General features: G+C 36.7%; 2 protein-coding genes across 2 annotated transcripts; both read left to right on the forward strand.

The window, feature by feature from the left end:
- The first annotated feature begins 2,041 nt into the window (after positions 1 to 2,041).
- Positions 2,042 to 3,086, forward strand: F4813DRAFT_400846 (uncharacterized protein). Its single transcript, XM_049248319.1, has 2 exons — positions 2,042 to 2,500; positions 2,557 to 3,086. The coding sequence occupies exons 1-2, from the start codon at positions 2,172 to 2,174 to the stop codon at positions 2,960 to 2,962; spliced, it is 735 nt and encodes a 244-aa protein (XP_049094665.1). The 5' UTR covers positions 2,042 to 2,171; the 3' UTR covers positions 2,963 to 3,086.
- Positions 3,087 to 5,199: 2,113 nt separating this feature from the next.
- On the forward strand, positions 5,200 to 8,835 carry F4813DRAFT_377201 (TRP-domain-containing protein). The gene is made up of 5 exons (XM_049245203.1): positions 5,200 to 6,421; positions 6,525 to 6,938; positions 7,019 to 7,273; positions 7,371 to 8,136; positions 8,192 to 8,835. The coding sequence occupies exons 1-5, from the start codon at positions 5,680 to 5,682 to the stop codon at positions 8,223 to 8,225; spliced, it is 2,211 nt and encodes a 736-aa protein (XP_049094666.1). The 5' UTR covers positions 5,200 to 5,679; the 3' UTR covers positions 8,226 to 8,835.
- The last annotated feature ends 1,464 nt before the right edge of the window (positions 8,836 to 10,299 follow it).

Raw genomic sequence — 10,299 nt, forward strand, 5'->3', positions numbered from 1 at the left:
TTTAAACCTTTTAATTTTTAAATATTTTTATAAATGGTGTTATAATTTTTACATAATTATTTCAAATTTTATATTTTAATACGTATATTTTTAAATAGTTTTTTAAAATATTATATATATCCCAAATTATATTGTAGGAAGGACCAGGTATAAGGTAATAATTAAGTAAAGATTAGGTGTACACCAATAAGCGTACGGCAAAGGAAAGGGAACACACGGTACTGAAATGAGGCTATCACGATCTATTGTTGTCTGTTGTTAAGTTGTGTGTGTGTGGGTTAGCTTAAAAGGTAAACCCTTTTAGGCTTAGCCCCACGCACGTGGTGGCACGTGACTAGCTTACATAATTGGCTATTCCCCATATTCCAACATATATGTTTAAATTATTATACAATTTCGAAATAAAATTTCGATACGGTTTAAATAATTAATTATTTTAATTTAATAATTTTTTTTTATTAATTATATTTATTTTTAATGCGTATATATACGTTTAATTTTTTTAAGTAAAGTTTTTATAAAGCTTTAATTATTTTTTATATTATTTTAAAAAAAAAAGGTTAATTATTTAAAATTAATATTGTTAACAATTAATTTTTTAATAAAATTTTTATTTTTATTATTATTTCCGAATAAGATTTAAATAAGTTAAGTAATTTTTTATAATTTTAAATTTAAAGTATTTAAGAAAAAAATTTAAATTAAATTTTAAATTTTTTATATATATTAATATTATTAAAGTTTATTTATTTTTAAAGTTAATAGTTTTAAATAAATAATATAAACGTTTTATTTTATACATTTTAATTATTAAAATATTTAAATTTAAAACTTAATAATAATATAATAAAATTTATAATAAAATGAATAAATGAATAATAATTTGTTTAAAATTTATTTTAACGTGTACGTATTATATTATATAATACCGGTTAAGATTTTATTTTTAAAATTTATACGATTTAAACGTATAAAACTTTTAATTATTATATAATTAATACGTATTAAATAAGCGTTATATAAGGTTTAATTTATTATTTTATTAATAATTTGATTGATTGAGGTAAAATCGTGGGAACGCGTATTATACCGCTATTTTATATAAGATTAAGGATTTTCAGGTCACCTGACATGGCTGACTAATCTGACACCTCGTAAGGTTGAGGAATTCTTAATGGCCTACATAAGTACATAAATTTTAGAATAATAGTGTAGAATATATAGGGCTCTACCTAGTTAACGACCTATACTCTTATAGTTACCTAGGTAGTTAATCTACAAGCCTAAACGTTAAACAGAAACAGATATACAAAAATAAACCTCCAACTAATGATACGAATCGATTAATCCTATATGATACCTAAGTAGTACTCGAGTTCTGGCGAGACTGAAAATACGAACTTAACCTTTGGTTTATGATAAGTTACAGTAGAAACAATATAAAGACGTTACTCAACTATATATGCCGAGTACAAGTTATCTAAGAGGTACCTATGATCTGCTAAGTGACCACTTCCGTGGTAACCTACCTAGAAGATATCGTCTTACTAGGCATGATTCAGGTGCATGGCAATTCTGCCTTTCACTAACAAGATAACATACCAGTACATCTGGCTGGTGTATTTCGTAGGTACCTAAAGTACTAGAAGCTCTATATAATATTCAGATTAAAAGGGACGTCAAATAAGGTACCTATCCATTAACATTCATTCGTATATCCTAGGAATTCATTCCATTCGCAATGATTAAGGAACCAATTAAACAAGCTCATGTAATCGTGAGTGTAATTAGATAAAATGAAAACACTGCTTTCTTAGCCTAGGTACGCAGCTGTGAAACTATGATGCACGTGGATATGTCATGATCTCTCATCTGCCATGCAGAGGTAAAACTTGGGTATCTAGTCAGAACCTCTAACAAGTGTTACGCAGGCTTCATCACTAATGAATCAATGAAGTTGAAACATCATCGAGGAGGCCAGTCATTGGGTTGTGTTGCCTATCGAATCGTCCTGTCTATTTTCTGTCTACTTAAACATGCCCTGGAGCCCACTAACTGCTTGACTTTATCCCTTTGACCTGCATCTCTTGTCTCTTTCAGTACTATCGTATCCAGCACCATAGACACCAGACTTGTCGATTTATTAACCCTATCTTTTGCCTCGTATTACAATGGGCAACAATAGCAAGGGTAGATCTAAAGAGCGGGATGACCGTTCAAATCGGGTGGTCATTGAACGAGACGACAACGGCCGAGCAATAGGTAGACAATTCGATCCGTATGATCCTAGATACATAGGAAGACTTCTAGCAGAAAATAGAGCCCGTTATCATTCTGGAGATGCCCAAGCTAGCTCAGCTCCGCAGCGCAGTCGAGACCCTGGTCCATACGGCAGTAGCCAAGCGGCATACAACACAAGCCTCCAACGACCTCAAACCGAAATATCCCCCGAGAGGCGTGAACTCCACGATCGAGTAACGCAATGGATGCAAACACCGAGGTAAGAAGAAAAGCAAGCCCCGACTTACTGGGTATTTAGAACTAATAAATCGGTAGTTTTCCTGCTTCGGATACTCCTATGGGGGGGCAGCAGCAGCAGCAGCAGCAGTATGCATCTTTTTCGAGTGCCACCGCTGGGTATGTCGCAGGACCCAATACCACAGCTGCGTGGCCTACAGACCCAAACACGGTGGTCCCAAGCGACGTAGCGAGCTATTACAACAGAAGCGGCTACCCGAGCAGAGAACCTAGCCCGGACAGAGAACCTAACCCGCCGTACAACCCTTCGGACGTCACGAGCTACTATGCCCATACGGGTTTCTATCCATCCACGGAGGAGAAACGGAGACGGGCGGACCGTCAGAATCAGGTGCTCCTGTACGAAGACCCAAGACAGTACCGTAGGGAGCAAGACAGAGAGAGGAGAAAAGAGAAGCGGCATGGGAAGGAAAGAGCCTATTAAGTAGTATTGCTGGATCTTATGTTCTGGTATGTCTCGATGCTTCGAGGGTTAATAAGGTGCCGAAAGAGGTCTCCTCCACATTAGCTAAGCCGGCGGTGATTTTTTATTAGCTTTTAGTTGGCTAGTATTAATATCAATTGTTATCTATGGTAATATTAACACGTAAAAGGATAGCTAAAGGCACTTGCTGTAAGAATGTACGCTTCCCCCCCTTTTCGCCTACCTAATTTTTTTTTTAATCCGCCGAGGGCTTCCGAAGCAATAACTAGGCGCTGGGGCTAGTTTCTGGCAGTTGAAAATTCCGGGTTGTCTGTTAGAATATGGTCTCCCAAACTGATTCGAAGGAAGCACATTAATTTTTTGGGAACTCCCCACAATACGAATGACCCTTTTTTTTCATTTATTCCGGTTTGGTAGTTGTTCTTTAGGGGGCTGTTACCCCTGGCAGTTTGCTCTGCGGCGTATACCATTTGTCAATAATTTCGATAAGCTCTTCACATGTGTCGTGTTACGACGGGAAATCAAGTATGGGGTTAGGTGGGTATGATCACATTAAGTATTGGCGTGTCATAGCTGTAAAGACCCTGTTCGTTGATATTGGCCATGGTTTAGGAGACGCGAAGGCTCGGTGTTAAGACCAATGGTGAGCTCTTGAATCCGCGGAATACATACCCCTTTTCATGGACGAGTAATAGGTACTTGGGCAATTAGAGAGATTCGTTACAGAAGGAGTTCATCTGAATATAAGGATGGGGCAGGAATCTATAACGAGGAACCTAAATATGAAGAAATATTATTATATTGCTGCAACGAATTAACTCTTAACTGGAAGTTACTAACTTCGGATCGCCAATCCGTTATTTGAAGGATATTCGTGTTGTTGCGTATACCTAATGTTACGTAGATCCTTGGATCGTCAAGAAATTTAGAGAATAGCTCCCAGCTATGTCGGTGGTTTAATTCAAGTTGGGTTTACGGCTGTTCGTGTTTCAACATAGTCGAATTCTCATTTCTTAACCACGGCCTCACAACCAAATCACGACCACCCCTAAGAAATTTCGGGTTAAAAAATGCAACTTCTTTTCGTTGAAACTTGACAAAAGATCCCTGTCCGGAACAATCTGCAGATCGATCTATCTTACAGGTCTATGAAGACGGCACATTCTATCCTGATCATATTAGAGCTCCACCAAAGTAACGTAACGGCTTCCCTTATGGTTCGAGTGATTTTAGTTTGTTTCTACTGCTAGTACATAGGCTGTGTTAAATAGTTGACGGAGGTTGAGATAGTGTTCAGACTATAACACTACTCGTGGCTGCGTGGATTTCCCTGCTAAAGGGTTATTTTAAATCTCTCTTCATCGGGGAAAACTCCACAGTTTATGTCAATCCAATCTGCCAATGGCGGAAACTGGGGATGTAGACCCATATTTAGAACTTACCTAACCTGACCCATAAATTTAGCTTTTGTTCCTGCGTTTCTTGGGACAGAGTAACTTCTCTCCGACTTATAGATACAGGTACCTATTTATTGAGGTCTATTCCACTAATACATGTATGTACTTAAGCATTGGCTTACATAGGAACATGGGGTTATACCTACATGTAGGTAGTTCCTTTTGTATGTAGCTTGGCATTTCTTTGGAGCAACTGCTTTTGCTCGTAAATAATTGCTGATTTCGAAACAATTGGCTGATGCGCAGAAGGATCATTGTCGAAATTACTCCAGGTACGTACTGCTTACTACCCCCACCATTGCATGTAGGTAACCTAGGTATGTAGCCAAGGGATAGAACGCTGGATATGTACCTAACCTAGGTACCTATGCACATCAGTTAATAAGTAGGTTAGGTACTTTTCTTCAAGGTATGTTAAATAGACTACTCTAAGTTCAAATAGTAATGTTTATTTGGCCTGGTCTGTCAAAACAACTTATTTACCTAATTATTTCTTATAAGATACGTACATGAAGATGGTGTTTATGGATCTGTATGAACAGCTGGAACAGGTAGGTTAGGTATGTAGATCTCGTATTCAAATGGGCAGCTCTTATTTATACCTGACAAGGTCGCGGGGCTGTGCGACCCACCTTTGTTTGCGACTGGTTTGCACTGCCTCTTCAAGGGGACATGGATCTAGGAACCCGTAGCAGCCGTTGGTGCCGTTACACGCCACTTATTAAGTAGGTACCTATGTTAGGTACAATACATACATGTAACCTAGGCTGTAGGCGGTAGAGAAGTCGCACATTGCATTTTAACTGCTACTTCCTAGACCTGATCCTAGACCTGATCGAGGGAAACCACCCCCGGCTAGTTGCTTACCAGCGATTTCTTCCACACCACGTTTTCATCACCGTTCACTCGTTTCGGCTATCTGTTTCTTTCGTTTGATTCTTTCTGCTTTTACATCTTCAACCGCCCCTCTACCTCCGCTTCCACCTCCGCCTCCGCCTCCGCCGCCGTCGCCCGGTATTTTGGTTGTGCATTCCACTCGCTTTTCAACTAACCATTACCGCGACATCGTGCGATCCGACGTATTTACACTACGATCCGACTGAACCGAAGCGCATCAAATAAGGCGTTGATTGCACGATTTGCATTTTCCATCTCCGTGGTCGCATCAGCTAGACTTGATCAAACCATCGGATTTTGGACGAAGAAACTCAATGATAGCTTACTTGGATTCATGAACTCGACTATTTAATAGCGAGGACGATGAGGCTTTCCATAGGATCACCGCTTTTGGCGGTCATCTCATTCGCATCCATCATCCTCCCCGTGACGGCAGAACGAATTCTCCAATCTACCTCTCTTAATATCTGCCAGGAAAACTCTGGATTTACGGCTAGTTTGTTTAGTGTTATTTACAACCCGGCTACAGACAAGGCTTCTGTGAATATATCGGCCATCTCCACTATCGAAGCCAAGGTTGAATTTGATGTCGAAATTACCATTTATGGCTACTCGTTCATGCGCACTACAGTTAAGCCTTGTGATCTTGGCTTAGCTGGGTTTTGTCCTATGAGTCCGGGGAAAACGTCCGATCCCTTTGACATTGACGTCCCCGGCGCTTCATCTAGGATCCCGTCTATCGCTTACGACTTTCCTGATCTCGATGCTAAAGTTAGGATTTTGATCAACGCAACTGATGGTCCTCAAAGTGGTCAAAGCGTTGCTTGCGTCGAGGCAATGGTTTCGAATGGACAAACCGTCAACTTAATCGGGGTTAAATGGGCCTCGGCTATAGTGGCTGGTTTGGCTCTGGCATCGTCTGGATTTCTCTCTGGGTTGGGACATACGAATGCTGCTTCGCATGTTGCTGCGAATGCCTTGTCGTTGGTGGGATACTTCCAGGCACAGGCTATGATTGGCCTCGTGGGAGTTCCTCTGCCTCCTGTTGTGCAGGCGTGGACTCAAGATTTCCAATGGAGTATGGGTATCATCGATGTCGCTTTCAGTACGTTAACTCATCATTTTCTATCTAATCTGAGTGAACGTAGTTTTGCTCTTATGCAGAAGTTTCAATTATCATAAAAGTACCTGTTAACACTTAACATTAGTGCAGCGCATCTTCACCTGGTATCAGCGCTCAACAGGAGGTACAGCCTCTACATTGATCACGCAGGCTGATTATTTTTCGACTGTGTCCGTAGAAGTACAAAAGCGCGCAGTTGATCTCTTCGACCGGGGGACAGCAATGCTCCCTCGTAGCATGGTGGAGCACGGTTCTAAGCTCATGAAGCGAGCAAACGTTATGACCTCCTATGGGAGTTATATCGTATACGGCATCCAACGTGTGGCTTTTAAAGCAGATATTGAAACTACGAATCTATTCTTGACAGCGATTGTCTTCTTCTACCTTGTTATGGTTGTAACTACCTTATGCGTGGTTGCTTTCAAAGGAATATGCGAACTGGCTGCGAAGCAGAAGTGGATAAAGGGCGACACTTTTCTAGAGTTCCGCAACGGTTGGCGTGAGTATCATCTAAATTTATATTTCGGTATAGCTTTCTATGCGAATAATGTACTAATGCCAATTGCTGCATGCTCATAGGTACCGTCCTTAAAGGCATCCTCTTCCGAATGGCTCTCGTTGGACATCCTCCAGTAACAATCCTTTGCCTCTGGGAATTCACTCAGAATGACTCTCCTGCGCTGATGGTCATAGCCGTGTTTTTCCTCCTCCTTGTCAATGCCGTACTAGCTTGGGCAGCCTATAAGGTCGTCCGAATTGCGCATCGTTCAGTCGCGCTTCACAGGAACCCGGCGTATATTTTGTTCTCGGACCCTCAGACACTTAATAAGTGGGGTGAGTAATTCTCCTATTCTAGATTCTGGCTTTTTATGAATGTGACTGTCGTTATATGTAAATATTATACCTTCAATGCTAACTTGATGTGCGATAGGCTTCCTTTACATTCAATTCCGCGCCTCCGCTTACTACTTCATCATTCCTACTCTCGGATACACCATCGTGAAGTCTATGTTCATTGCATTTGCCCAGAACTCCGGCATCGTTCAGGCCATTGCATTCATTCTCATCGAGGCCGCCGCTCTCATTGCATCTGCCGTATTGCGACCTTGGATGGATAAGAAGACCAATTCCTTCAACATTGCTATTGCGGTTGTCAACTTCATAAACGCCATCTTCCTCCTCATCTTCACCGATGTGTTTGACCAGCCTGGAATTGTTACCGGTGTCGTTGGTGTTGTGCTCTGGATCCTGAACGCGGTTTGCACGTTGGTTCTCCTGCTAATGCTAATAATTACTACTGGCATTGTCATCTTCAAGAGCAACCCGGATGGCCGCTACAAGTTTATGTCTGACGATCGTACTTCTTTTATGAAGTCTCAGAATCACCTCGCTACTTCAACTGAGCTCGATGCTCTAGCAGTGACTGCCCGAGGTGAAAAGCCGGGATATTCATCTGGCCTTGATTTGGATGACGATGGAGACTCCAACCCTCGCGATTCATTATTTCGGGGGCAAAGTTCGATAGCTAATTCGACAGCTAATAATTCCCACCACGCTCCTTCCCATTTTGCCGCGCCTCACTCGCCCAGCGACCCGATCAACAGGACTGCCAGCCCGTATAACGGGTCGGTATCTTCAATGTCGCGTTCACAGAATAGCTCTAGCCCGGCTGGTTTCAAGTCACCTGCTAGCTCAAGGTAAGAAATTATTACAACTACTACTTTGAACCGTTAGCTGACAATTGGAATCTAGTCCGTGGCAACGTGGGGCTGGCTACGACCACTGAACAGGCTCGTCAGAGCACTGACAAACAAACCATGAAGCCATTAGTATTTCACATATGACCTATTTGGTTTATATGCACATGCTGGTATACTCGTAGGCAGTGATTATTTTTACCTTGACTTGTGCGGAATGAAATTAAGGATATCCAAAGCATGTTGCATATGTTTGGCGGATATGCGTTCTTGGAGGAGCAGGGAGCAATGGAAAGATTTTCTAGCATACATGGCGTTTGGGTAAGGAATGATGCTCATAGCTGGTATTGTGTTCCACAATTTTTAGTTGATTCGCGATGTATATTTTATCTAGACTATTTACTGAATTGATGCTTGGCTATGTGTAGCTCTGAGCAGTTTACTTAACATGGACAGGTTATTTAAAGTGTTTCTACGCTACTTTAGGGAGTATTGGAAGGTTTCTCGAATCGGACAAATACCCCCCTCCCTAACCTCCATGCCTATCACAGATAAGGTTCCACTAGTATAATAATAGTATTTTACAGATACGTATTTGTATCTTATAAATAAGCATTTTACAAATATCTTTAGATATATTTTATAAACTTAAACAATATAATATCATCTAACTATATATAATTAATGCTTATAATTGGTAGCTTTATATTTTGTCTCATTTTTTTTTAAGAAATATTTAATATTAATAATTGCTACGAAAAAGCCTATTTTTAAATATTTTAAGAATTACTATTATTGTTTCGACAAACTAAAGTTTCGATCGAATTAAGATTATTATTATTATCTTTTTTAAACGAATTAATTGTATAAAAACTGCTCGATAAATTAATTGGTAATTAATTAGTTTAATTTATTTTAACTATTTTATTAGTAATTAATTAATAGGTTAATTTGTTTTGGAAGATTTTCATTTTAATAATAACGCCGTTTATATTTTTATAATAATTTTATCGTTTAAATTTACCAATATCTAAAGAATTAACTAAATACGCATTATGTTTATTTCAATTTTTTTAAATAAATTATTTATACCTTATTCTTTTAAAAAATAACAATATTATTATTATTTATATTATATTAAGTTTACGTTTAAAAGATATAATTATTTTTAATATTAACGTTATTTATTTTATTAAATAAGTAAAAAGCAAAAAGAAATTTAAAACATTTTTAAAAAATTAACGAAAGAAGTTTATTAAATTTTAAAAACGATAACTTTATATCTTTTTTACCAAATTTATTTTCTTTTCCCGTTTTATTATTAAGTAGTTATAATAATTTAATAAGTAAAAATAAAGTTTTAATATTATTTTCATTTTATTACAATTATTACGTATAAGCCTATTAAACTTTAACCTTATTAATTTATAACCCTTTATAAAATAACAATTATAATATTATAAAAGTAATAATAATTTAAAAACGTTATAACGTTAAGCTTAATTCTTTCGTTTAAAACTTTTCGAAGACATTAAAATCGGGTTTTTAGTTTTTTTTGTTATTGTAATTCTATTTATTAAACAAGTATTAAAGCTGGAACAAAAGTATTATCACAGATAAGGTTTTATTAATATAATAATAATATCTTATAAATATATATTTATATTTTATAAATAAACATCTTATAAATACCCTTAAATATATTTTATAAATTTAAATAATATAATATTATTTAATTATATATAATTAATATTTATAATTAATAGTTTTATATTTTGTTTTATTTTTTTTAAGAAATATTTAGTATTAATAATTATTACAAAAAGGTTTATTTTTAAATATTTTAAAAATTATTACTATTATTTTAATAAATTAAAGTTTTGATTAAATTAAAATTATTATTATTATTTTTTTTAAATAAATTAATTGTATAAAAATTATCCAATAAATTAATTAACAATTAATTAATTTGATTTGTTTTAATTATTCTGTTGGTAATTAATTAATAGGTTAATTTATTTTGGAAAATTTTTATTTTAATAATAATATTGTTTATATCTTTATAATAATCTTATTATTTAAATTTATTAATATTTGAAAAATTAATTAAGTATATATTGTATTTATTTTAATTTTTCTAAATAAATTATTTATATCTTATTT

The sequence above is a fragment of the Daldinia decipiens genome (genome assembly GCF_022478715.1).
Source record: "Daldinia decipiens strain CBS 113046 unplaced genomic scaffold F4813scaffold_61, whole genome shotgun sequence".
NCBI classification, from domain to species: domain Eukaryota; kingdom Fungi; phylum Ascomycota; class Sordariomycetes; order Xylariales; family Hypoxylaceae; genus Daldinia; species Daldinia decipiens.

What these genes read in the sequence shown, in the direction of transcription:
- F4813DRAFT_400846 (XM_049248319.1), top strand. Translation starts at nt 2,172, where the DNA reads ATGGGCAACAATAGCAAGGGTAGATCTAAAGAGCGGGATGACCGTTCA. An exon ending in CAATGGATGCAAACACCGAG is followed by an intron (nt 2,501 to 2,556) that starts GTAAGAAGAAAA and finishes ATAAATCGGTAG; the next exon opens with TTTTCCTGCTTCGGATACTC.
- F4813DRAFT_377201 (XM_049245203.1), top strand. Translation starts at nt 5,680, where the DNA reads ATGAGGCTTTCCATAGGATCACCGCTTTTGGCGGTCATCTCATTCGCA. An exon ending in AGAGTTCCGCAACGGTTGGC is followed by an intron (nt 6,939 to 7,018) that starts GTGAGTATCATC and finishes GCATGCTCATAG; the next exon opens with GTACCGTCCTTAAAGGCATC. An exon ending in AAGTCACCTGCTAGCTCAAG is followed by an intron (nt 8,137 to 8,191) that starts GTAAGAAATTAT and finishes ATTGGAATCTAG; the next exon opens with TCCGTGGCAACGTGGGGCTG.